Source organism: Natrix helvetica (assembly GCF_964273705.1).
Source record: "Natrix helvetica genome assembly, chromosome: 2".
Classification (NCBI taxonomy): domain Eukaryota; kingdom Metazoa; phylum Chordata; class Lepidosauria; order Squamata; family Natricidae; genus Natrix; species Natrix helvetica.
In genome coordinates, this window is record NC_138552.1 from 61,791,147 (window position 1) to 61,817,178 (window position 26,032).

A 26,032-nucleotide genomic window follows, 5' to 3' on the forward strand; every position below is an offset into this window, starting at 1 on the left:
AGGCGAGGGGGGGGTAGAGGCTTTACAGAAGGGGAACAAAGAACTTGACATCCAACAAATGAAAATAGAGATTGAGAGAATGTCCTTTTATCTTAGATTTCAAAATGTAATAGAAGCAGATGGGGAAAACATAAGGGACATTATGACTAATATTCTAGCTGAATACATACACAAAGATAAACAGCAGATGGAATGGGAGATAGACCTAGCTTATAGAGTGAATTCAGCATATGCCAGAACACATAATGTACCCAGGGAGGTTCACATTAAATTCCTTAGGAAAACCACAAGAGATGAAATTCTGGGTGTGCAAAGGGGGCAAACATTGACATACTGTGACAGGGAGATAACCATTCTAAAGCAGATTCCCAAAAAAATTAGGGAAAAAAGGAAAAATTATTCGCAATTGGCGAATAAATTATACCAGAAGGGGGTGTGGTTTAGATGGTTGATGCCTGAAGGTATGCTGATATTCTGGGAGGAGACAAGAATCAGAATTAATACACCCATAGAGGCACAGGCCTTTATGGAAAAAAATAAAGCCAACCTAGAAAAAACAGAAGACACCACAACGGTCACGCAGGACACGGGAGGGGCCGGAGCTCTGCCAGCGGGGGGTGAAGGGGCAACACCAAGAAAGCTCAGATCACAAAAATAAATAAGAAAATCACAATGTTATAAACAGACCGAAAGTAAAAATGAATTTATAACTAGACTATATATTATAATTATATAAATTGATTGAAAATTATTCTTTCTAGAATCAAGATGCTGACTTTTTATGATTATGTATTAAGATTTGATATTTTGATGTAATCTAGGAGTTTGGAGGGAGGGGGCGTCTGCCGCATTTGCAACTGCCAAAATTTGTAATTCCACCTACCCTTTTCCACATAAATGTTTTTTAAAAAACCAATAAAACTTTTTGAAAAAAAAAAAATTTATTGACATGTTTTGGATCATCAAATTAATTCCCAATACAGTGAAAATCCCAAAATAATTTTGCCCTAATAATTTTCATCTTACCCTAGGTTAACTCAGGTGAAAGAAGCATTTGAACTAAAATGATTATCCATTGAGAATTATGTTAATAATTTAGATAATTCACCATCCTTCTATTGCATACATGCTCAAAGAATGCACTTTCCTTAAACGTTTATAGGTACATGTACAAATCTGCACATCTGTTCTGAATCAAGAACTTCCTAGCTTAGCTTTATTCACTGAAGTGTGAATTGTTTGCATATGAATACAAGCAAACAGTTTGTCTATACTGGTGCACATAACTCAGACATATATACCATTGATGTACTAAGCGTTCTAAAACATCAATTGCTCTTTTATTCTAAGAGCTGCTGAATGATATAAACCTGTGTTTACTTAGAATTCTGCAGTTATGACTGTATCTTTGGACTATTCCTTAGAAACTTATATTCTATTTTTTTATTTTATCAAATTTGTATGCCAACCATATTGCTAAGATGGGCTGAGAGCTCCTGCAGTATCCTTTTAAAATTATTTTAGCCTTACTCAGTTTAACTTCATTTTAAGTTAAAAATTCATAGTTTCTAAATTAACTGGTGATCTGGCAATATTAATAACTGATGAGTATTATTTTAAAATGATTCTTAAGAGATTTGCAGTGGGGTGGGGGAGAACAAAAAATAAGATAAAAATATATACATGGATAAATGATGTAGGATGGAGTGGGAGGAATTATACAAATATGTACACACTAGCTGTATACCCATGCTCTGTTATGAAACTATGTAAGTGGCTTGATAAATCGACACTTAAACAGCTTGAAAATTAATGAGTAGTTACTATCAGCCTCTCCTCTTCCCTTCTCCCTCTCAGACTGGATGATCCTCTCCTATCCCCATCTCTCTCTCAGTCTAACTCCTTAGCATCAAAGCATTTTTCAGGTGGGGAGGGGGAGTAGAATGTCTAAACTCCCAGCCCACAGGCCGGATGAATGACACACTGGCCATGCCCATGCCCAAGTGGCAGTTGGAACAGAGTTCTTTTCAGGTGGGGAGGGGGAGTAGAATGTCTAACTGCTTAGCATCAGAGTGTGTTAATAATAATATAAGAATTACTAATGATCTGATGGTCATTTTGAAAAATCCTTTCTTAGTGAGCACCTAGATGCCAAGAGGAACACACATGCCAAATTTCAAGTTTTTAGGTTTTACGGTTCTGGAGATTTTGTGATGATGCATGAGTGGTATTTTGCTTTTATATATAGAGAATAAAATACATGTATAGATGTATTTTATAAATGTAGTTACTGTATAAAAAGGCAAAATTATGAGCAGACAAACCTCTTACAAACTGAAGTTGAAATGGGACAGAATGAAAATGTCCTTTTAAAAATGTGAACATCAGAGAACAGATTTGTCCTAAATTAGGCAATTAGTACAATTTTTTTCCACAGGTCTTTTATTATAATTTTCAACTCCCTCCCCCAAACTAATACCATACATCAATCCTTAGGTGAATGCAACAAAAATATGATATGCCTTTTTAATTAAAAGCTATATGTTATCTTTTCAAGAAGAATAGGTAGGCAGTTATCAATTTTGTACTAAAGTCCAGCTATATGTATTTCATCCTCCTCAAAAAATTTACCTGCATGTTTTGGAAGTATTTCCAGATATATACAAAGAGAAAGAAAATATGCAACATGACAATATTCTTCAGCCAATAATTGAATTTCATTTGAAAGTAAATATGATTAAATTAAAATTCTTGCATAGACATAATATCCTATCTTGCACAAGCTAAAATAATACATAATTGTTAACAATAAATAATGCTTTTTAAATTATTGGGAGTCTTATGCGTATTTAATAGAAGTTGGCATCAATAAGACATGCCAAATTTCAAGTACCAAATTAAGAAAGCCAGTTAATTTTTTTAGGAAAAGAAACCCCTATTTTTAAAATATTTTTTAAGATGAAAACTTAGAAAGGAAAAAGTGTTTTCAGACAAAAACCAGAAGTATTTTAGCAACTGAAGGGTCAGGATTATAGTTACAATTAGCAAAATATGTCAATCAGTAAAATAAAAGAAAAATCCCCTGAGAATTTTAATAGCCCATCTCCCTTCATCTATTTTTATAAGTAATTTGGTAATGCTAGCAATCCAACACTACATGAAAAAGCCAACACTTTCCCAAACGTGTTAGCTACATTTCATTCTCCTGAAGATAATGTTTAATATTGAAAATAAGATGTTATTTATGAAGTTTACAGTATAGCAGAGGAGAGGAAGAATGGCTCTGAACTTCGCCTACCAAATATCTTAATGTATAAAGCAGAATGCAGAGTGAGAGACAGATGGCTGTCCAGGCTCTGCTTGAACACATCCTGTGAAAATCAGTTGATTTGGTGTCTAAATTGGAACTAGAACTCATGGTTTCCTGGTTTCTAGCTGGGTGCCTTAACTGGTTCTCATATAATTATTTCAAAGGTAATCAAATGACAGATCTGTCATATTCACACAACAGATTATAACCAGAATGTATACATAGACATATAAATTAATTAAATGGAATTATGGGTGGTGGGTCCTGACTGAGTTTATTTTTTGTGAAGCCAATATTCTATATCTTAACCTTAAAACCTGGATTTTCTATTTCACAATACATACAATACAGTGGTGAGTTTCAATTTTTTTTAAAACCTCTTCTGTAGGTGTGGCCTTTGTGGGAGTGGCTTGCCAGCCATGTGACTGGGTGGGAGTGGCTTGCCAGCAATGTGACTGGGTGGGTGTGGCCAACTTGTAAAATGTGGTGAAACTCACTTAACAATGCTCTTGCTTAGCAACCAAAATGTTGGCTCAGAAACTCTGGCATTTGAAGCACGCAAGTCTTAAAGCTGTCAAGGTACAAGACCCTTGCACCCCTAACCCTTTAGAAAAAAATAACCCCAGGGGTGTTCAAACTTGACAGCTTTAAGACTTGTGGACTTCAACTTCCAGAATTCCTCCTCTCGCTCTTCATCTTGATGATGTGTGGATGGGTGGTGGGAGGGAGCTGGAACCGGTTCTAAACGGCACTGTAGATTTAAGGAACCTCTTTTATAGAAGAGGTTAGAACTGGCAGGAATCCACACCTGATACAATATCAATTATCTGACAATTCTGTGAACAAACTGATAAAAAGCAACAAAACTCATCAAGCACAGCATAAGGAAACTGTAATAATTTGCATATATGTGAAAATGTAGAGCCAGCACCTCAGGGAATCAATACATGACCATTAAAAGGTATACCTAATGTCAGAGCCAATAGAGCAGTAAGCAAAAATAAAACTTTACCCATGAAAATCAAGAAAATCAAGTGGAACAAAGTGATCTTAAAATTATGTATGTATTGATCTGAATGTTCCTCAATGTAAGTGAAAATATTCCTATTAAGCATGTCACTATAGCCCAACAGCACAATATATAGTCACTATAGTCTAACACAACAGCTAAAGTCCACCCACTTCAACCTCCACAATCATGGATGTACAGCAATAACACATGATGAATTTTGAGCTTACTTTAATGTTGCAAAGTTGCAGAGGATTTGATTTATTATTGTTACGCATCACTCTACTGCTCTGAAATCTCCCACATTCTTGGTCTGAAAAAGCCATATGTTTCCTTCAGAAATATTCCCATGGGATTGATCAAACATAAAAGATCAAAGAGGACACAGGCAGAAATCTACAATAAGAGACAAGCTACATTAACAAATACTTCCTCCTCCTAATTAGTTGCAAAATCCTGGCATTCTACTCAATATGAATGTCACCAAAAATATTACATCAATTTAAAAAAAGTTAAACAAACCAAATTGAAAGACAATGTTAAAAAAAATAGAAGAGATTTTATCACAGAATTACTATACAGTCTATATGTGTGTGTGTGTTTATGCAGAATAATAATAATGAATATTTTGCATCTTCAAATTAAAAGCTGTTCATCAGTTGGATAACTTGGGTATCTATTTTTGCTGACCCATGGACTGAGGACAAGAACCATCTACACCCCTAGAACTGAGGCTATGCACATAAATAATTCTCAAGCACAGTATTTTGAACTATCTCTGTGGTTGAAAATTAAAATTACTGAATTTAAAGGGTACAGAGTCTCCAGATGGCAGGGTAAATTGAGGAAGGAGTAAGTGTTTATTTCTTTTTTTTAATTCTCCCTAAACAAATATCTTCTGAATACTTCCCTTTCGGCTGGTTTCATTTTGGGTTAATACCTTTACTGGAATAAATTAGAAACTACTTTGGGGAAGGTCCTTCAGTGCATCTTAGGCTTCTTTCAACATAATGTCCAATGTGTTAGATCGGGTAATGAAAAGGCACACACAGGCTAACGGTAACAACAGCTCTTTATTAACTCAGTAGCAACTATGTACAATCCAGTGAAGGTTGAGTCTGACAGCAGCCCTTTTATAGGGAGCTGTCAGATCCTTCGACCAATGAGATTAAACCTCTGTCCCCGCCGGAACAGAGGACCTTGATGGAAACCATTATAGCTGAAGCTAGTATCTAAGACAATGCCTCTTCCTATTGGTCCCAGCAAGCTTCATATGGTCTGACAGGGGAGTTTCCAAGATTGAATTTCTTTGTAATCAGTACTCTCTTTCCATTCTGAACGCAAATATCTGACGAAATTTCTGTGCTTCTGTGACATCCTCAGAGGTTTTTAACATAAACCTTATTAAACATAACTAAAAGTGTTATTATGACTATTGAAAACCTTGAGGTAAAGGTAGCAGAGTCTAAAATTTGACTTACAGTATTGTCTTGCAGATCCAGTTACATGATACAGTACTTCTATTTAAAACTCAGCCACAATGGAGCAGAGATACTGGATGTGATTCAGGCCTATGCTGCTGGATTAGTCTAGTGAAGGGCACAAATGTTTTGTTGTCTTATCTGACAACCTACTGGCCTTTGGACCCCCTCAAACAGTGGCATCACGTAGTTAATTACAAATTTCAGGAAAAGCAACTTTTGTAATTTAAAACTGTGCTCATACAAGTAATGACCGATAAAATGCAATCCACACTGATTCAAAATAAATAAAACCAATAAATAAGATTGTTAATTTTGATTTCTTCGCTAGTCTTTTTATCTCAGATTTGGCCCCTCCCATATATAAATAAATCTGTAATTTTTGCTAACTTTTCATTGAAAGATCTTAACTAAACAAAATGTTCTCTCATCCCTATGTATTCTTGTACTGGTCTGAAAAACAACCAAACATATAATGAATGAATATTTATAGGGTTTGGAGTAGACCAGATAAGGAGGTTTGCCACATGACCATTACCTGAAAAACATTGACTGGAGCCTGAAACTCAGGCCTCACAGAAAAATGGAGGGGGAGTCTTATATCCCATTAGCAGAATTAGGAATTAGGTCCAAGCCCCTTCCCTCTTCTCACTGTTTACTGAAAAAGTCATAGATACCTGTTTTGAGACTCATTATTGGATCTCAGTATAACCAATGTACTTGCATACAGTATTGTTGTCAGCTGGTTGACTTTGGCAAAAGCAATGGCAAACCACTTGCAAAAATGGTAGCAAGAAAACTGCAGGGACTTGTCCAGACAATTTCCAGGAGCCAAGACGGACTGAAAAGCATGCAGGTGCACACACACACAATGTTTTCACGCACTAAGATTAGATAGTCTTATGAAATTCAATAAAATTAGTTTGAAGAAAAAATGTACACCTTTGTCATTTTGCAGCAAAATTGTATGTGTCAACAGAGTTGTTAAATTAATTTAAAAACGTAAGGTTTAAAGGATATATTAAGGCAGGGGTGTCCAAACTTGGGAACTTTAAGATTTGTGGACTTCAACTCCCAGAATTCCCCAGCCAGCTGGCTGGGGAATTCTGGGAGTTGAAGTCCACAAGTCTTAAAGTTCCCAAGTTTGGACACCCCTGTATTAAGGGGATGGAAAATAATTGCCCATAACATGTTCATTACACGGGCTGAAGTAATCCAAATATTTGCATGTAATCAACCCTGGTTATTTATGGTCTGCATTCATGTTGCCTGGTTACCTATAGTAAGGCAGGGTTATTTTGAATTTCTTTTTCATACTTTCTCAGGACTGTTGTAATTTTTTCTCCCTTAATGATTCAATCAGTCTTTCCCCAAGATAAACTCTAAGAAAGGTCAGCAACCTGTGGTGTTACAGTTAAATCAGATTAATGGATGAATCACCTCTGCCTAGTTATACTGTATCTATCTATCCCATTTCGCCCAGTAGGAGAGGCATGATCCAGGTCTCATCTACTAAGCTGTTCAGGCCCAGGAAGAGAACTTCTTTATTGTGGTACCTGGTCTTTGGGATCCCCCCCCCCCTCACAAGATTAGACTGCAAGACTTTGAAGAAGCAGCTTTGCCTCTGGACTTGGGGATCCAGATGTGTGGCAGAAACTGCCAATGGCTATACTGAATTTTGCCGAAGTGTTTCTGGAACACTGCTGTTGATTTTATTGAATCATTTTAATGCATAAAATATGATCTTATATCTTTTATGTGGTTTTATACTGTATTTTTATTGTTTTTAGTTCTGCTTTTTTCATTGATGTGAGCTCCCCAGAGTTGTATATTTAAGATGGGCAAATATCGGTAATTGAGTCGATAAATGGCCTCCATCCAGCCATGGGACTCTGTGTTTCTCTTTTCCCTCCATCTGTCCAAGAGATCAAAACCCCAGTTGTTTGTTTTCCCTATGGACAACAGGATACTGTATTGACTTGGAATGCATTGTACAAGGTCACTATTTTCGTTAGTAACATCTACAAAACCTGCTACCATATCCCACCCTAATATTCTTTCTACCTAGCCTCCCTTACCATATCTGTTTCATTCTTTTCTTACCTGCCTGCCCTCGGAAAGGACCATCACTGATCTCAAATGCAGCAGCTAAATTGAAGAATTTGCAACCTTTGTTTAGACCCAGTGGTGACATGCTGTCTACCAATTGCAGAGCGAATGGGGACAGTTTATAGAAAAGGGGAAAGATTTGGACTTGTTGGGGGGGAGCACAGACAGAAAGATGCCCTCTCTTTACTCACTCCCCTCATGGCAGCATCAGGAAGTACTGCCTCCCCCCTGTGAAGATGGCAACTCCATCTTGAATCCCACTTTGATAGGGCCTACAGATTTCTGAGTTAATCAAAAGTGAAATTAGCCTGTAACTTAGCCTACCAGTTCCACACTTTCAGAATTTGTCAGCAGTACCCATTCAAAGTCACGAGGGTGTTTCTCTGCAGAACAATCTAAGGGGATAAAACAAGAAAAAACAAAGAACCCCCCTCCAAAAGAACTGTCCTTAAGTAACAATGATATACAGACTGCAAAAGAAATTGAAGGTTTCTCCTAAGTTGATATGAGGGCCAGTATGGTGCAGTAGTTAAAACATCAGGCTAAAAACCGGGAATTCTAGTCCTGCCATGGATTGTAGGAAGGAGGCAGTGACAAAGAAAATTGCAGGGACTGATCCAGGCAGTTACCAGGAGTCAACATTGACTCACAGGCACAAAACATCCAAAACACATCCTAAGAAGTTAGGATCTTAACTTCCAATCCCATTTCATTCTCTCCTCCTGTAGGCAGATGGTTTATTATCAACAATTCCGTACACATTATTCTGATTCCTGGTTTCCCTTCCTGCCATCTGCATCAAGCCACCCTATTTCTACACTTATTGTTAAACAGCTTCTTTTACTTCCCTATCTTGTGTAGCCCTGGAGGCATTTTTACTGGGTTTTACTTTTGTTGAAGCACAACTCGCTGTGTTAAGATTCCTCCACCAAGCAGATAAAATCACGCCTATAAGGGCAACTTTTGTCAAATATAACGCTAATATAACGAGACAAAAAAAGCAACAAGAAACAAAAGTGTGCCTGACAAAAACCAGCTACTTCCACTTGTAGTCTGTATGTTATGAAATCCTTCACAAAGAAAAGCAATTTTGAGTTGACTTCAGGAGCAATGTAGCTTTCACTTCAGTTCTGTCAATGCTTGTATGAAACAACACAAATAAATTCTTCAAAAACCGATTATGTTTATCTGTGTGTCCAGGTAACTATTATCCATAACTATCCATAGACATACATCAGCCTGTCACAACCTAGTGAAACTCCAGTTTTGTTGGATCATGACCACCAACCATTTAGACCCGTTTTGCCCAGTTGCATTGAACCAACCATTTTGAAAGAGAAGCCAGAACTGTAAACCAGGGGTCCCCAAACTTGGCAACTTTAAGACTTGTGGACTTCAACTCCCAGAATTCATAGCTGGCTGGAGAATTCTGGGAGTTGAAGTCCACAAGCCTTGAAGTTGCCAAGTTTGTGAAGACCTCTGCTGTAAACTAACGCAGCCGCGATTTTTCAAGGAGTTTTTCAAGGAGTTTTTCAAGGAGTTCGCCCCGACGAACCTGCTGTCTTGTCATCCTCCTCTTTCACACTGGACACGCCTCTTTCCCCGTAATGACTCATTCCCTGCCTTGTTTATGCCGAGGCCGACCTCGCATCCCCACGTCCTGCCTTCCAAACTACCTTTTTTTAATTTTTGGTATATTTCTTGCTTTGGAGGGCATTGTCCTCCGGTTACTCTCATCTCCCCTAAACTTGAAAGAAGTAGGGAAACCTTATGTCGGACCTCGGTGCCCCTCCTTCTCCTCCGTCCGTCCGTCCGTCTCCCGCAGTTACCCAACTCCAAATCTTGGCTGACATTAATCTAAAAGGGGGGAATCCCAAAGCCCCTTTTTGTCATCCCCTCCGCCTCCGTCTCTGGAAATTCGGGAAGGAAGGAACGCCTCTTACTTGAGAAACCGACTGGTGGTAAGAGACTCCGACAGGGGCCTCTCCTCACCAGTCCCTGCCTCTGCAGCGGCGGGAGGGAATTTGCGGAGAGACGCGCTCGCAAGTGAAATCCTCGTCGGTTCGCGCCTTCAGGATCTCGGCGGCGAGGCTTCCCTCCCAGTTCCCAAATGGGCGCGCTTCTCCCCCGACGCTTCGGGTCTCTTCTGCCCACGCCTGTTGGGCGCTTCTGCCAAAGCCCCGGGTCGGTTCAGGATGAGTGGAGCGCTCGCTTCCTCATTTTCTCCCTCGCAGCCCCAGCTATTTCCTCAGCGCGGAGGCTTAGCTGAGCAACACTTCCTCGTCGGACGAAGGACGCAGCTGTCTTCATTTGCTTAAGAGCCTTTCGGGCCCATTAGAGAAGAAGCGGAAAAGAGCCAGCTGTGGGCAAGTAACCTGTTCAAATCGGGCGCTTCCAGGACTTCCGTGGCGCTTTCAAACGTCAAGCTTTGGCCTGCGAGTCTGGCAGAAAAGTTTGCGGAATTAACATTGGCTGTCACAGTCCACCGCCTGCCTCTAAGACTGGTGACCCGCAGGACCTTGGCTTATGTTTAAAACTTTCCAGAAGGGTAGCTGTGTAGCAGACTATGCTACTACAAAAACAACAGACTGATTGTAGGTTTCTTTTAAAACCAATGTGGCTTGGCATGGACTTTTTGGATTACTTCCACTTATTTTATTAGGTTTATTAACTGGTTCTATTCAGTAGACCCTTAAACTGAAAACAAGATACCTAAAACCACAAATAGGGGGTACTTGATTTGATAAGATTTGTTTGATTTCGTTCCTCAGATTGCCTGCTATGCTGGCTCCGATGAAGAAGAAAAATCTGACATGAGAAGTGATCTAACAGGAAAACTAACTCTTCTTTGTTCTTTTACTTTTTTAACATAACTTAATGTACAGGAAGAAGGTTTTAAGGGGAGGCTTCCCAGATAGGCAGGTGCTAGGGTTCCTTTTGCTTCTGTCCCCATTTTTGTAAGGTGCAAGAAAGCAAGTAAAGGTACCACCTTGCTTATTCTCTGACAAGATTGTCAGATCCTAGGGCTCACATTGGTAACCAGAGACATGAGCGCCAACAGTTCATCTTACTCCGTGTGTGTGTGTGTGTGTGTGTGTGTGTGTGTGTGTGTGTTAGAAAATGGATCAAGAGATGAGAAACCACCTCATTCACTCACTTGCTGGTGCTCTCCCCTCTCCATGGCATCCTAATGAGAACTGAGCCAAAATAACCCATATTTACATATCAAGCAATGGGAGAATTGAAACAGGAAGTGCAAGAATATAGACCTTTGTAAAGGAGAAAACGGGGATGCAGTGGCTCAGTGGCTAAGACGTTGAGCTTGTTGAAGAAAGGTTGGCAGTTCGGAGGTTCGAATCCCTAGTGCCGCATAACGGAGTGAGCTCCCGTTACTTGTCTCAGCTTCTGCCAACCTAACAGCTTGAAAGGATGTAAAAGTGCAAGTAGAAAAATAGGGACCACTTTGATGGGAAGGTAACCGTGCGCCTTTGGTGTTTACTCATACCGGCCACATGACCATGGAGACATCTTCGGACAGTGCTGGCTCTTTGGCTTTGAAATGGAGATGAGCACCGCCCTCTAGAGTCGGGAACGTCTAGCACATCTGTGCGAGGAGAACCTTTACCTTTACCTTAAAGGAGAAAACAGGTGAATGGCAACCATTACTCCTTGGAGGACAGGAAAAGTACAACATGGAAGGAAGAAGCATCTACTGCTTCCTTTCACTGTTTTTGGGAGTGTGGATGGAGTAGATAAGTGTGCTAAAGAAGAGAGACCAATTGCTGCCCTTAGTTCTTACTGAACGTTTGCACTGTTCCAAGGCATAAGAAAGAATATAATAATGGCGCTTTTGCTACTCAGTCTTTCCTTTGATTATTCAACATGCACATTCAGCATGGAAACAGCCTTCTCATCTGCAGATCTGAATTTTTCCTCCAGGCAATACACTGAAGTGCCAAATATTGTCTGCTTTGCCATTCAGAAAAACAAAAGGTGGAAAAGAAAATCAGGCAACAGGTACAGTCTGTCTGTTAAACTTCACTGTTGGATAGAGGAGGTTCTGTATCAGGTTCTGAATTACTGTATTACACACAGTAATATATTTTTAGACATATTTAGCTATTATCTTGAAAAGAACCTGAACCATTCTATATCAAATTGCTTAGGTTTATGTTAAATGAACCCAGGGAGGGGGGGGGGGGATATCAGGGCTTTAAAAAAAAATAGTCCTTAGCCTTTACAGGTAGTCTTCCACTTACAACCATTAGTTTAATGACTGTTCAAAGTTACAACAGTAGTAAAAAAAAAAAGCAACTTATGGCCATTTTTCACTCTTATGACCATTGCAGGTCATGTGATCAAAATGTCTGGATGCTTGGCAACTGGTCTTGGCAATTTGATGGTTGCAGTGTCCCAGGGTTATGTGATATCCCCTTTTCTGACAAGCAAAGTTAATGTAGAAGTCAGATTCGAGAAAATAATAATAATAATTAAAAAAATAATGTAGAAGTCAGATTCACTTACCAATTGTGTTACCAATTTAACAACTGCATTGAGTCACTTAACTCCTGTGGCAAGAAAGTTCGTAAAATGGGAAAAAACTCACTTAACCATTGTCCAGGTTAGCAATGGAAATGTTGGACTCAATTGTGGTCATAAGTCGAGCACTATCTGTATTGTCTATATTTGACACTCAATTCCATATATTCCAGTTAACAAATACAGCAGTATCATAGTACATTTGAAAGCTTTATGCTGTGTTTCTTTTGAAATTGTGTTTAGGAACATTTCTTTTTAATTTTGCCTGCAGTGAATTCCCAGAGTGCCAGGGCATTCGCAGCCACTCCTATGCAAAGGTGTGAATGGGGAAAAAGTTAAGATAAGTTATGCAATATCTGGATGCCTGTCATTTCATAATTTCCCAACTAGCTGGTTAAGTCAGTTTCTTTCAGATATTATATTGTATTAACAGGAATAAGAGGAATAATGATAATAAATGTATTGGAAATAGATACAAAAACACACTGCTTTTATTGTTTCATGTTTCTGGAGTGAAAAATAGTTTCAGATGTTGATATTAAACAGTTAAGTTAAATTTAATAAAGGTATTAGCCTTTATGTAAAATAAATCATTCGTAAAACAAGTATTTGCTTTCTTCTGTGTTACCCAGATATTTCATGGATTGTATATTGATGATTCCTTTCTGTTCATGTAGCACTTGACTTATGACCACAATTCAGTCCACAATTTCTGTTGTTAAGTGAGACATTTGTTAAGTGAGTCTTGCCCTATTTTACAACCTTTCTTGCTACAGTTGTTAAGTGAATCACTGCAGTTGATAAGTTAGTAACCTGGTTGGTAAATGAATCTGGCTTCCCCATTGATTTTGCTTGAAGGTCGCAAAAGGAGATCACAGGTTCCCAGGACACAACAATGGTTGTAAGTATGAACCAGTTACTGAGCATCTGAATTTTGATCATGTGATCAAGGGGATGCTATACAGGTTGTAACTGTGAAAAATGGTCACTTTTTTCAGTGCTGTTATAATTTAGAACAGTCACTAAATGAACTGTTCTAAGTTGAGGACCTGTAGTTCTGTGTAGATGAATTCTTATGCTGCTAGAATAGTTCCTTTCATTGTGCATAGAGTATTGCCTTTACTGACATTTGGATCCCATTTGCTATCACAACATTTAATTCTGTGTTTCTTCAAATGTTTTAAAGTAAGATTAAAGACACAATTCTGCTAAACAAGAATTTCCTTAGGTAGAATTCAATAGTCACAGTACTAAAAAAAAGATCAATTGAGCCTTCTCTAGCAGATTTTCCCAATTTTCTGTAACAAGGGATTCTGACAGGTGGATTTCTGTCAAATATGTGGCTCATCTCCTTCTAACTTGGAGGAGAGAGCTACTCCTATAGATCTTGTAATGAATAATCAGGGATGAGTACGTAAGGGACAAATTTTAATTTTAATTAAATCTTGTAATGAATAATCAGGGATGAGTACGTAAGGGACAAATTTTAATTTTAATTAAATGTATTATTTTTGCTCCATGGATATTTTTGTGCTTTCCTATACTTGTGTTTGTTTTAATTAGGGATAGTTTAATTTTAATCCCACTCAGTTCTCAATAGGGCAACCTATTAATGGAATTGGAAGACATCAACTGCCCCAATATTCACAGATGGAGAAAACACTTATCAGCCTTCCAACCTAGTGACCCCAGGGGTGGGTTCCTGCCAGTTCTAACTTCGTCTATAGAAGAGGTTCCATAAATCTAAAGTGCCATTTAGAACCGGTTCCAGCTCCCTCCCCCCACCCGTCCGCACATCATCAAGATGAAGAGCGAGAGGAGGAATTCTGGGAGTTGAAGTCCACAAGTCTTAAAGCTGTCAAGTTTGAACACCCCTGGGGTTTTTTTTCTAAAGGGTTAGATGTGCAAGAGTCTTGTAACTTGACAACTTTAAGACTTGTGTGCCTCAATGGCAGAGTTCCTGAGCCAACATTTTGGTTGCTAAGCAAGAGCATTGTTAAGTGAGTTTCACCACATTTTACAAGGTGGCCACGGCCACCCAGTCACTATGCTGGCAAGCCACTCCCACCCGGTCACATGGCTGGCAAGCCACTCCCACAAAGCAGGCCACACCTACAGAAGAGGTTCTAAAAATTTTTGAAACCCACCACTGAGTAACCCCCAATTATGTTGGCCTATAACTACAAACATCTTGGTGAAAAATGTTTGTAGCAATAAATAGAACACAATGGAAATTCTTTAACGTATTCTTTTAAAAGTGGCACTCCCTGCCACAAAGATGAAGCTGCTTTTTTATCTGTTCTCTACTTAATATGGATTTCTTTCCTTGAATTCTTTAACTTGCTTCTTATGTGTGTTGCTTCCTCCTCTTTCCAAAATTAGCCTTTGCTATTCCTGTATTTCCAGATTAATATTAATGACTCCCTCTCCCAAAGTTCCAAAGCTTTAAATCATTTGTGACATAAATTGAAGTGGACATGTGTTCCCTCAGTTATATCAGCCTGCTCACAACTCCAGGCCAGGATATTAATTCCTCTGTTTGAGGGAGAGAGAAAAAGTAGGAAACCCCTAAAAAGCCTTTCCTTACAGGTCTCAGTATTTGTGGAAGGGCCTGTTATTAAGGTGAAATCCCGATCATTCAGACGTATATACGCCTTCGTGCCCAGTCTAAAATTTGCATTTTTTTTTTGCCAAAGGCTCTCCCTCCCTCCCTCCCTCCCTCCCCTCTACTGAAATTAGTTAAGAATGGGTGGAACACTCACTTCCTCATTTTCGTTTTGCAGGCTTCACTATTACTTCTGTGCCAAGGCTCAGCTGAACAACACTTCAGACTTTTCTGCATTGCAGCCTTAAACTACTTGGTCTTCCATTTGTAAAACTGGCTGGAAATTAAGCTGGTTTAGGACATTCCTTTCTGGGTTCTAACTCTTTTCTTCTCTTTGGCCATGGTGATAACATGGCAAGGTGAGGTGTCCGGATCACGACAATGTTGTAAAATGGCCGCAAGCATAATTGTTTTTCTACCTGCCAAAGACATGCAAAGTGTCACACAGAAACCAAGTATAGGAAGTTAAAACCCACCCCCCTCCTAGAAAAGGAAATATTTTAGGAAATATTAAAAAGGCAGAATATTTCTCCTAAAAAGAAAAGTGGAAACTCGGAGAGGCAGAAACCCAGCCCCTCCACCTTTGTTAATGGTGACCTAGGCTCTTCAGGCAGAGCCATTTCATGGCTCTTCATTGCACCACCCACCAAGTTTCAAACAAACTTAGCACACAGACAACCTACAAAGCTAGCTATGACCTCTGACAGCAACCAGTCAGGATACTCTTCCTGTGCCCCAGGAAGTTCAAAGCCCAGAGAGGGCATAAAATCCAGGGACTCTCAGCATTTCTTCCCTTTTCACCCAGGAGTTCCAAGGCACGTGATCTTGTCCACCATTAAACCATCTTTCTAAACAGCCTCCATGTTTCCAGTGTTCCCCCCCCCCTTGGAACTAAACCCAGATGGACATTTCTTCCATCACCAGAAAGAAGCTTCTTCCCTAATCTTATATGAACAGGTCCTCTGTCTTTTAGTGCAAAGATATAAAGGACGGACTTCACAGGCAACAGAGGAAATATATTTGCGAAGGTGTTACATGAGCAGAAATGGAGAAGGAATCTGCAGCAGAGCAGCCAGCCAGGGCAAGCGGAATCAGAGGAAGAGGTTGCATAACAGATTGATCTGGTGGCAAAATAAATAAGTCCACAACTGGGAGGGGCAGATCAGATGTCAGTGAGGCTAGAAAATAATGGAATTCCTAACTGTTCAGGAAAGAATTCTTTTTCCCTCTTTCTACTTTCTGTGCTAAAAGTAAGTGGAGAAGTATAAATACGAAAGTGTTCTGGCCCCCCTCCGTTCAGTAATGAACGCTGACACAGGCTTAACTGTTTGCCACTCTTTATTTACAGTAATTATAATCCTGTTGGCTGAAAGCCCAAACATGACTCACAGGCAAGATGTTGGCAGCAACCCAGACTCCAACAGATACAGACAGGAGCCTATCCAGATTGTAACAAACAGTTGTGTCCTGCAAACAGATTCCTCCCAAAGTCTCTTCTTATATACTCTCTTGGGAGGGGCCAAGCCACAACCACCTGGGCTTGATTATCTCTTAGGAGCTTGTCTCCGGAGTAGCTGTTGCCTTTGTTTCTCCGCCCTTTTCTGCCGGGCATCAGGGACAAACTCCCTTCAATCTTCCCCACTGCTCCATGCCTCAGGCGCCTCCTGGTGGCCAACCGGCCTCTCTGGTCCCTGCTCTGAGTCTGAACCCTGCCCAGGGTCCTCCATCTCTTCCATAGCCGACTCATAGGGTTCGTCGTTATCTGAGTCCCTCAGCAGCTCCAATGGATCCTGCTGGGCCACAACACAAAAGCAGCTAACAAAATAAGCATATCAGCTTGTGATTAGAGACCTGTGTGATTAGGAACCGAAGGAGCAAGATAGCGAAGGGTCAGTTGAAGAGCTTTGTACATAAAAGAATATATAGTTTGCTAAGCTGTCCACTCATCTACATTGGAAATAAGAGTTTACCTAAAATGGTAACAGTAAACATCCCTTTAATTTACAGAAGAATAGTATGTGTGTGCAGTGTGCAGATATGGATAGCTCCTATCCCTTTTCCCAGCCATCAGTAAGATAGCTTGTTTAAACATGCTTACCATGTTTAGCTGAGGGGGGGTGTGTGCTACTGATTTACATATCCCATCTGCAATGGTAAAGCAAGCACCCATTACCTTTTCCCCATGGGAATGGAGTTAACAACATGTGGTTTCCATTGATAGGGTTTTTGTGTGAGCCCCCCCCCCCCCATACTAGACTCTGTCCTACATGGTGCATCTGAAGGTGGATAATTTTTTTTAAAAAAAAGGAAAGAAAAAAAATACACCCTAAGCTTTCACTGTTCTACCGGTGAATTTGATAAAAGAAAAAAAAAGTTTTAGTCAATGTCCCCTCAGAAGTGGGCAGCAACTCAACTGTCCAGGACAGCGTTGCTGTGGAGAGCAGTGACCACTGACCGAAGGGGAGAGAACATTTCTCCCCCAGTGTTCAGTGCCCCAAATAGGATGGGGGCATTGTCTACAATGAAGGTGGTGGCTTCAAGGAAGAAAATTGCCTTCCTGATGTATACCAGAGAAAGATGTCTGGAGGCCTCATGAGTTTCATGAGCTGAGGTATGTGGAGACATTTATTTAAAACATTTATGTAACCTACCCACCCCAGTACTAAACCCTACGTAAGTCATCACCAAAAATAAAACATCTTTTTTTAAAAAATTGTTGGACAGTTTTTAAAAAAAAAGACCAAAAGAAAAAAATATTTTTTTGCAATTTCCTTGTGTACAACATTTCAACCTCGGTATACATCCATTGTAAATGTACTTCTCCTCCTCTTATTTCCGTTTCTCTTTGTCTCTACATGTGAAGGATTGCAAATTAAGGACCGAATATAATAGTATCATATGTATAGACAAACAACATCTATTTAACAACACAAATATTACAAACACAAGACCTGGCACAATAATTAAACTGAGGTGGAATGTGGTTCAGTCTCAGAAGGGGTGGGGGTGGGGGTCTTTGCCAAGGAGATAAGAAGATTAGCCTGGAATCCTTAGTATGTGGGAAGAGAGCCAGGATGGATCCTCCCTAACCCTTCACAGGTTATATCTTATAATTATACAGATTTGTGCTTTTGCCTGGAAAGATTCCAGTTATTGACAAGAAACAATAAAGAAACTACTCTGAGTAACTTTGCGTGTCGTTCTTGGTTCCTTGTGCAGCCCACAACAAGTTCATCTCACCAATCTCACGGTATTATAGCACTTAAGGAAAAGGCTGGATCTTGAGCACTTTTTGGAAGTTAAAAGGGTGGGCGGGCTGCTGAATCTCCAGGTTAAATTTACATCCTGTAAATAAAATAGCAGGGCCCTATAGAAAATTTTATCAGATGAACAACCACCTCATTCTTTCCTTGCTTATCCACTCCCTTCTCTGTGACATCCTGATGAGAACTGAGCCGAAATAGCCATCAATCACCTGGAGGAAGAATTGAGATAGGAAATGCAAGTTGGTAGGCTATGATATGAAGAGTATTTTACATTACTTTCACTACTTAGGACACCAATTATAATGGGTGATGGATGTCTTGCCAGATATATGAAAAGTTGAACTAGTTGTCTTATCTAAAGTAAGTAAGGTTAGGAGGAACAGGGTGCTTTGGAAAATTATATTCTACATTTCTGTTAGTTTTAGAGTGTCACTATATGAGCATTCTGTGTTATTTAATTGAGTATATTTTTTCAATAACAAAGAGGGTATAAATTATATGTGTGGGCTTGTGTATGTATATGTATAAAAATAAATAATGGAGATCAGGTGTTCCAGCAACAGCCTTAAAGTTAATGAGGGTATCTGGAAGTATGTTAATTGGTTAATTTAGATTCTAAAAGTTCATAACTAAGCACAAATAGCTTTGTAAGGTTGAAGGTAGTATTGATTTCACCTTGAATGGCATTCAGTGATGCCTGTAGGTTGTAATTTTTAGACAAACCAGTTGCTGACTATATTTAATACCATTCAGATAAAAGTAGATTAATGAAACAGCTATGGGTAAAAACTTTGGAACAAAACTAAGAAATAGATGATGTTAACAATGAAATAGCTGCTGTGAATCTGAACATTATTTTAAATCAATGTTACACATTTTAATTAGGCATTTAGCTCATTTCAAAAAGATTGGCAGGGCTGTAGTTCTTAGCAAAAAATCACAGTGCTGTAGTCTAGATTGTGAAGCTGAAAAAACATAGTGAAAGAACTTCTCTTATTGTCAAGAAAACTAGTGAATAAGGCCATGAAATCATTTAGCAATAGGCTTGATTTGAAAGTGTCATTTTCATCTTAAATATAAATCTAGCTTCCCCCTATAATCAAAGGGACGCATTCCACTTATTGTACTGAAGAATTGAACACTAATGAGAAATGTCTTCCAAAGTCTATTTTTATTCAATAAATATGGTTATTATTGCAGTCAAGAAAATTGTTGCATCATGCCAAAAATTCCCCCAGGAAACAAGAACTAATGAATTCCATCATATTATTTATTGCCAATATGTACCACACTCACCATCTTATTTAAATTGCATTTAATGTGTCAACGGATAACAAATGCTAAATACTTATTTTTAAAATGTAAGATGTGTCAATTTAAAATGCTACCAAATATAAAAAGGATGACATTCAATGGTATTTTTGATTTTGGCAGCATTAAAGCACCTGCAGAGAGGACCAAAAGTACTTGCAAATTTTCAAATAGCATTTGGAGGTTATTTTTGTGGTTGGTAAAAAAAAAAAAGACTTGGTTTGCAAATGTTGCCAGTTTTGATTATTATCCTGCAGATCACACTGCTATTAAAATCACAAGAGCATTTTTCCTCTGGTCAAGTATAACTTCAGATTCCTTGTCAGAGGATGGATTGGATTCTGAACGTGCATTTTTATCTTCCTTCAAAAACTTACATGTAGTACAAATCATACTTGCTTCCTTAAGCAAAATGAAGCTTTGTCCTTAATTATCACTTTTTATTTCATGAATAATCCACCAGTAATTATAAGAACTGCATGCAATTAGCATAGGATCATTATATTCTCTCCCTGAATAGTGAATGGTGTACTATTCTGTAGAAGTGCTACACGATGAAGGCATCGTCTTAAGAAAAGCTGTTTGATACTATCTAGAATTCTGCTATTCATCATCATATATCTATGGAAATTATAATTAGCTGGGATAAAAAGATCTTAAGCCAATTAAGAACTCATGCAGATATTTTAGTGCACAACAGAAAAGCTCATTTTTCTATAGCTAGAAAATATACAATTAACATTATTTGTAGGCATTTGTACTCCAGTGTATTTTTTGGATTCCTGTAATGGATACAGAAATTCTCTGTTGTATTTGTTCTTGTTTCCAGCAGATGGCACAATACATTGCAGGAATTTAGAACAATAATATAGCTACATTTTTTTTAAAAAAAATATTGAATGGTTTTAAGAGGAACAAGTCTGCTTCTTTATTTGCATTAAAAAATATTCTGGCTTTTGTGACAGCACTAAAAAAATGCTGCAAGTGCTGGGTTTTTAAAAAGTTGTTTGTTCCCCACAAAAATATGTTATGTAACTTTAGTGGATATTTGTACTTTTTGCAGTCAAAGCTTAGAATCATTAACAAGTAAGCCTGTGTGACTTTGGATAAAATCCAGGTGATTCAGAACTGATTTAAATAGGATATTACATTATTTAAAATTCAAAATCTGTTTACAGACATACTATAGGAAGTGGAAGGATTGATTTGCCCATATTGTTGCTAATAGACTAAGAAACCATTTTTAATTCCCACTGGACCAGTAACATGTACTTGTTGGGGTACTAAGTTGATATACTGAAGTTTGAGAAAAGAAACTTCACTCAATTTTTCCCAAATTCAGCTGTGCAAGGTCTAAATTCTATTCTTGTGTATAACTTATTAGTAAAGACTTCTTCTTCTTCTTTTTCTTGTTCCATATCCGTCATCAGATGTTTGCGATCATGTTGGTGATCCTATTTTTATCAACAGCCAGAAAAAAAGTGAAAAGTCTGCTGTTTTTTAACTGTTGAATTACATAAATGAGCCTCAAGCTAACTTGACTGCTCAAATGATTATTGAGCTTCCTATCCAATCCAAATTCTGCTATTGATGAAAAAACCAGACATGTTAATGCAGGCTCTTTAGTATCAGCTGAGCAGATTGAGAATTAGTCTAATCCTTGGCATGCTCTACTTTTGGGGATTGCAGCTTAACTTTGGGGGACAAAAGACAAGCCTTATGACACACAGTTTTATTCACTCTGTTCTTTTCAGCACTTTCTTCCTAAAATAGCTGCACCCTCCATTCTCAGAGTAGGGATCTCAGAAAAGGTAACTGTGTCATCAGCATAAATAATCTAGGTTTTTAGACAAACCTGGAGTCCAAAGTCCAAATCATTCAAATAGATCACCAAATGATTTATGTAAAAAATAAAATTGTCTGAGAAGATGATTTAGTAGAATAACTGAAAAAAGTGCAAAATACAGTAACTTAACTGTGGTAGTATCTTTATTACATTCTAATTATAATAGCGAAGTTTTAAGAGAACTTCATCAGAGCCCTGGTGGTGCAGACATTAGAATGCAATATTGCAGGAAAACTCTGCCCACAGCCTGGGGTTTGAATCTGATGGGCTCAAGATTGACTCAGCCTACCATCCTTCTGAGGTCAATAAAATGAGTAGGCAGATTGTTGGAGACAACTTTCTGATTTTGTAAACTGTTCAGAGAGTGCTGTAAAGGACTGTGGAGAGGTATAGCAACAGCATTTAGACTTATATACCCCTTCATAGTGCTTTACAGTCTCTCTAAGCGGTTTACAGAGTCAACATATTGCCCCCAAGGCAGAGGTGAGTTGCCAACGAAGTGTCCTGTCAAGTGGACAAAGCCTCCCGTTACCACTACTACTTGTTCCCCCTATCCGGGCCGAACTGGGAGCGACGTACCTCTGCCCCAAGGATAGAAAGATATAAGGCTGAGTCAACCTTAAGCCGTTCAGAATCGAACTCCTGAAGTGAGCCATGAGTTAGTCTGCAGCACTACATTCTAAACACTGCTCTACTACGGCTCTTATATATAAATATATACAAGTCTAAGTGCTTTTGCTAAGTGCTACCTTTTATGCTGAAAGTGAAATATAATTAAGAGAGAAATAACTTATTTTTATATTGTAACCACCCTTATCCCCAAATCTCACTATTTGTTAATGTTAATTAATAATTATTGATCTCTAACGGCCAAGTCTGATATAAACATGGTTCGGATTATATTGAAGCTGTGCATAAATACATAAATATAATTATTTTTGAACAAATCTGTCAAGTAGTAGGAAGATGCTTCCAATTCAAAGTAGAAGCTGATTTAAAATTTTAGATGGTCATGATGTGGATAACAACAATAAATCTGAATGGGATCGCTGATGCTAGGCATATAAAGGAGTATAGATGAAAAGGACTAGAGAATTCAATGCACTGGGAAGAGAATGCTTACTTTCCTTAAAGAGCTATGTGAGCTGAGCAGCACCACCAATGACTTTTCAAGCAGATTCTACATACCAATGGCAATGTTAACCCATTTATTTTGCACTGCACAACAAAGAAAGGAAATTAGGTACAAGTGTGTTACCCATTTATGTACAGGTATCCTCAACTTAAAACTGTTTAGTGACCGTTCAAAGTTACACCGGCACTGAAGAAAGTGACTTATGACCAATTTTCCCACTTACAAGCACTGCAGCATTCCCATGGTCATGTGATTGAAATTCTGACACTTGCCAACTGATTCATATTACAATGGTTGCGGTGTCCTGGGGTCCTTTTGCAATCTCAAAGTCAATGGGGAAGTCAGATTCACCTAACAACTGTGTTACTAGAGGAAGAGACTACCCAAGAAAAAAAAAATTAAGTTAAGATTGAAGACAAAAGACTAGGCAGAGAGATTGATCTGCATTGAAATTAGTGTTTTATCCAGTTTCTAATTTCTTTCTTTTTTTTTCACGGATGGAACTTTTGCAGGGGCTCACTGTTTTTTAAATTGAATGGATTAATTTTTTCTTCTTCTTTTTTCACTTTTGCTTACACCTATGAATTAAAATTCTCCTTTTTTTAAATAATGCTTGATTTGATTGATTGGATTGTTTTTGATCTCCATTTAAAGGTGTTTTTTTTTCTTTCCTAAGCTTGGAATATAAAGAAGAAAATAAAAGGATTAAATAAAGGGTTGCAACAACAGGAGTAAAAGCAGTTACACTGCCACTTAGAGGCTGGAGGCTGGATACTTTGTTTTTTCTTCTTTCTCTTTGATCACTTGAGATTCAAGGTTCTTTCAGCTTGTTTACTGACAGTGATAGTAGGAAGTGCACAAGTTGTTTATACAGGTGCCTTTTGGAAGTTCTATCACTAGCTATTGGAGGGAAGACAACATTTTGACTTGAAAGATAATAAATGAACCTGTTTGAAGTTTATTAAATAGCCTTAAACCCTACAGTGGCAGTATCTGCAAAATTGAAAGAATGGCCCAGCAGGAAAAATAAACTGTAACATTGCAAATGATTATGTTTGAAATTCAAAATCTATTAGTTGTGACAGAGAGAATTGAAAAGAGATTGGAGAATATGGAATACAAAACATAAAAAATTGATGGAAAAACTGAGGATGTTTATCAAATGAAGGATGTGGAGGATAGAGTTCAAAAAACGGAAGAAAAAAATGAGCAAAGAGATAAGAAAACTATGGATACTGACAACAAAGTGAGCGTGGTTGGTAATGGCAAGAGCAGAATATGGAAAGGGGAGATGAATGGATTGAAACTCTACCCCAGACTTCAAAGCACAGAAGAAGAAAAGGGAGATAAATTGACAGAGATGATGAGAGAAATCTTTTTTTTTAGAAATTTTGCTTTTTTTAATTAAACAAAAACACAAAAACATTCTTCATTACATCTTGTAGAAAGCATGTCGATTGGTTACAAATAAATTTCGTCCGTTGCTATACATCCTTCATATTTTTAATTTACATTTTAAAATTGAAAATCTTTATGTATTTTACCATCAATATACCATCATTCTCATTTAGCTATAATTATTTAAACATGCTTTTATCTAGAATCATTTGTATTTAAAGACACAACCACCTACTGGCATTCATTAGCTATTCCTATAAACCTCCAATAATTACCCTTTTATAACATATTCCCTTTTTTTCCCAACTCACTATTTAAGGCTTATGTCTAATTGCTTTTACCAATGCCAAGACCTATGAAAATCATTAAACATTGTCCATTAACATTTCCTTATTGTTATTATAGTTATCTAAAGAAAAAAAAGAAAAAAGAAAAAAAAATGTCATTTATATCACATCTCCTCCCCTCCGACCCAAGAAAAATTACATCTTTATATTAAAATCTAAACAAAAATATATTTGTGAAATTAATAAATCTTTTCCCCAGGTCGCAATTTACAGTTTATATACAAATTATTTTTACAAATTGAAATTATTATTTCATTATTATTATCATAATGAGTTATTAGTTAACAAATAAACATTTTAAAGAAAACATTCCAAAAGTGTCTAAGAAATCCTACTTATTAATCACCAAAGGTTAACTAGGTTTTGCATTATCAACCTTCATTATCAGCCTGTGTCTTTCCAGTAACAAAGCAGTCTTATCTCTTTAGCCAGTTGTTGCATCAATTCTCTTATAAACTTCTTTATAAAGTTTTAAAAAACTTCTCTCCGCACTTTTTGCTTGAAAGATCTCTCATATAGTCTTGTTGCCCTTGAACTGGTATTAAAATTAACATGTCTTTGATTATCAGACGTCTTTCTAAAGTTGTTTCTCTTCTTAATTCCATCATCAAATCCATATTTTGACAGGAGGGGTAGAGCTCCAGATCATCAAGTATATAATAATAATCAGATTCACTTTTCCATGTTCCCTCCTTTCCACTTTCACTCATAGGTGCTCCATTATTAGGTTCATCTGTTATCTTGTCTTTATCTTCTATATTTTCACTCTCTTCTTTAATTTTTGAGGCTCCAGTCCCTTATATTTTATTGAGCCAGACAATAATCTATCCAACTTCTTATCAAATCTCTCAAATCCTTCCAATATCTTTAGAATTCCACCCAAAAAATCCCCCCCAAAAGGTGTGTAAAACGAGGACCCAGGTTGTTGGGGACAATATGCCACCTCTGTAAACTGCTTAGAAAGGGCTGAAAAGCACTGTGAAGTGGTATATAAGTCTAAGTGTTATTGCTAAGTGCTATTCTGAAGACATCAATTGCATTCAATTAAGCAATTTAAATTAATCTGAAGACAACAATTTTATTTAAGAAAATTTCAGCAATAGGCATTTTTTGGTGACTGACAGAGAGATAACATATTTCTTTAGGTAGTTATGGTGAACATTGCGATACTTGGCAAATAAAATTTATTCTACTCCACTTTGTATAAGAAAGCACTATATCCCAGTGATTGTGGTGCCAAAAGTGAACAATGAATCCCAGAGCAACACACCTGCATTGGAATTATATATGTTACCACAATTACTGTTTGACTTTTTAAATATGTGCCCCCCCTCAACTTTGTTCTAATCACATTGTCTCAATAATTATATTTCAAAGATACCTTTCATTCATATGCTGATTTTTTCCTTTTCCATCCAAACTTCTTATTAGCAGAAATATCCAACAAATAACTCAAATTCATATATCTTGTGGGTGTGCCCGAAACTGGCTTACTAGTTTCTTAATTGCTTTTTTTTCCACTGAAGAATAATTACTTACAATTACTTAATGACTGTTTTTGAAGTGATATAAAAGGTAAAGGAGTCCCTAAAAATTTTACTCCGCTGGCCAAAGCCAATTATAGGCGGCAGTGCTTATCTCCATTTTGAAGTGGTTCTTATTTTTTATTGGCTGGT

General features: G+C 37.8%; 2 protein-coding genes across 9 annotated transcripts in view; one reads left to right on the forward strand and one right to left on the reverse strand.

The window, feature by feature from the left end:
* Positions 1-10,148, reverse strand: part of SYK (spleen associated tyrosine kinase) — a 55,586-nt gene extending 45,438 nt beyond the window's left edge. For 2 of the 5 annotated variants that reach the window (XM_081941633.1, XM_081941630.1), the window contains exon 1: positions 9,853-10,148. The gene's annotated coding sequence lies outside the window, so the exon portion shown is untranslated. Of the gene's footprint in view, positions 1-4,549; positions 4,716-9,852 lie in introns of all 5 variants that reach the window. The other 3 variants (XM_081941632.1, XM_081941631.1, XM_081941634.1) reach the window with 3 other exon arrangements.
* A 193-nt stretch (positions 10,149-10,341) lies between these two features.
* Positions 10,342-26,032, forward strand: part of DIRAS2 (DIRAS family GTPase 2) — a 68,808-nt gene continuing 53,117 nt past the window's right edge. Inside the window, exons 1-2 of one of the 4 annotated variants that reach the window (XM_081941636.1) lie at positions 10,342-10,995; positions 11,027-12,765. In XM_081941636.1, the coding sequence (XP_081797762.1) occupies positions 12,758-12,765 (8 nt within the window). In that variant the 5' untranslated portion in view covers positions 10,342-10,995; positions 11,027-12,757. Of the gene's footprint in view, positions 12,766-15,231; positions 18,778-26,032 lie in introns of those variants that run through there. The other 3 variants (XM_081941637.1, XR_014174403.1, XM_081941635.1) reach the window with 3 other exon arrangements.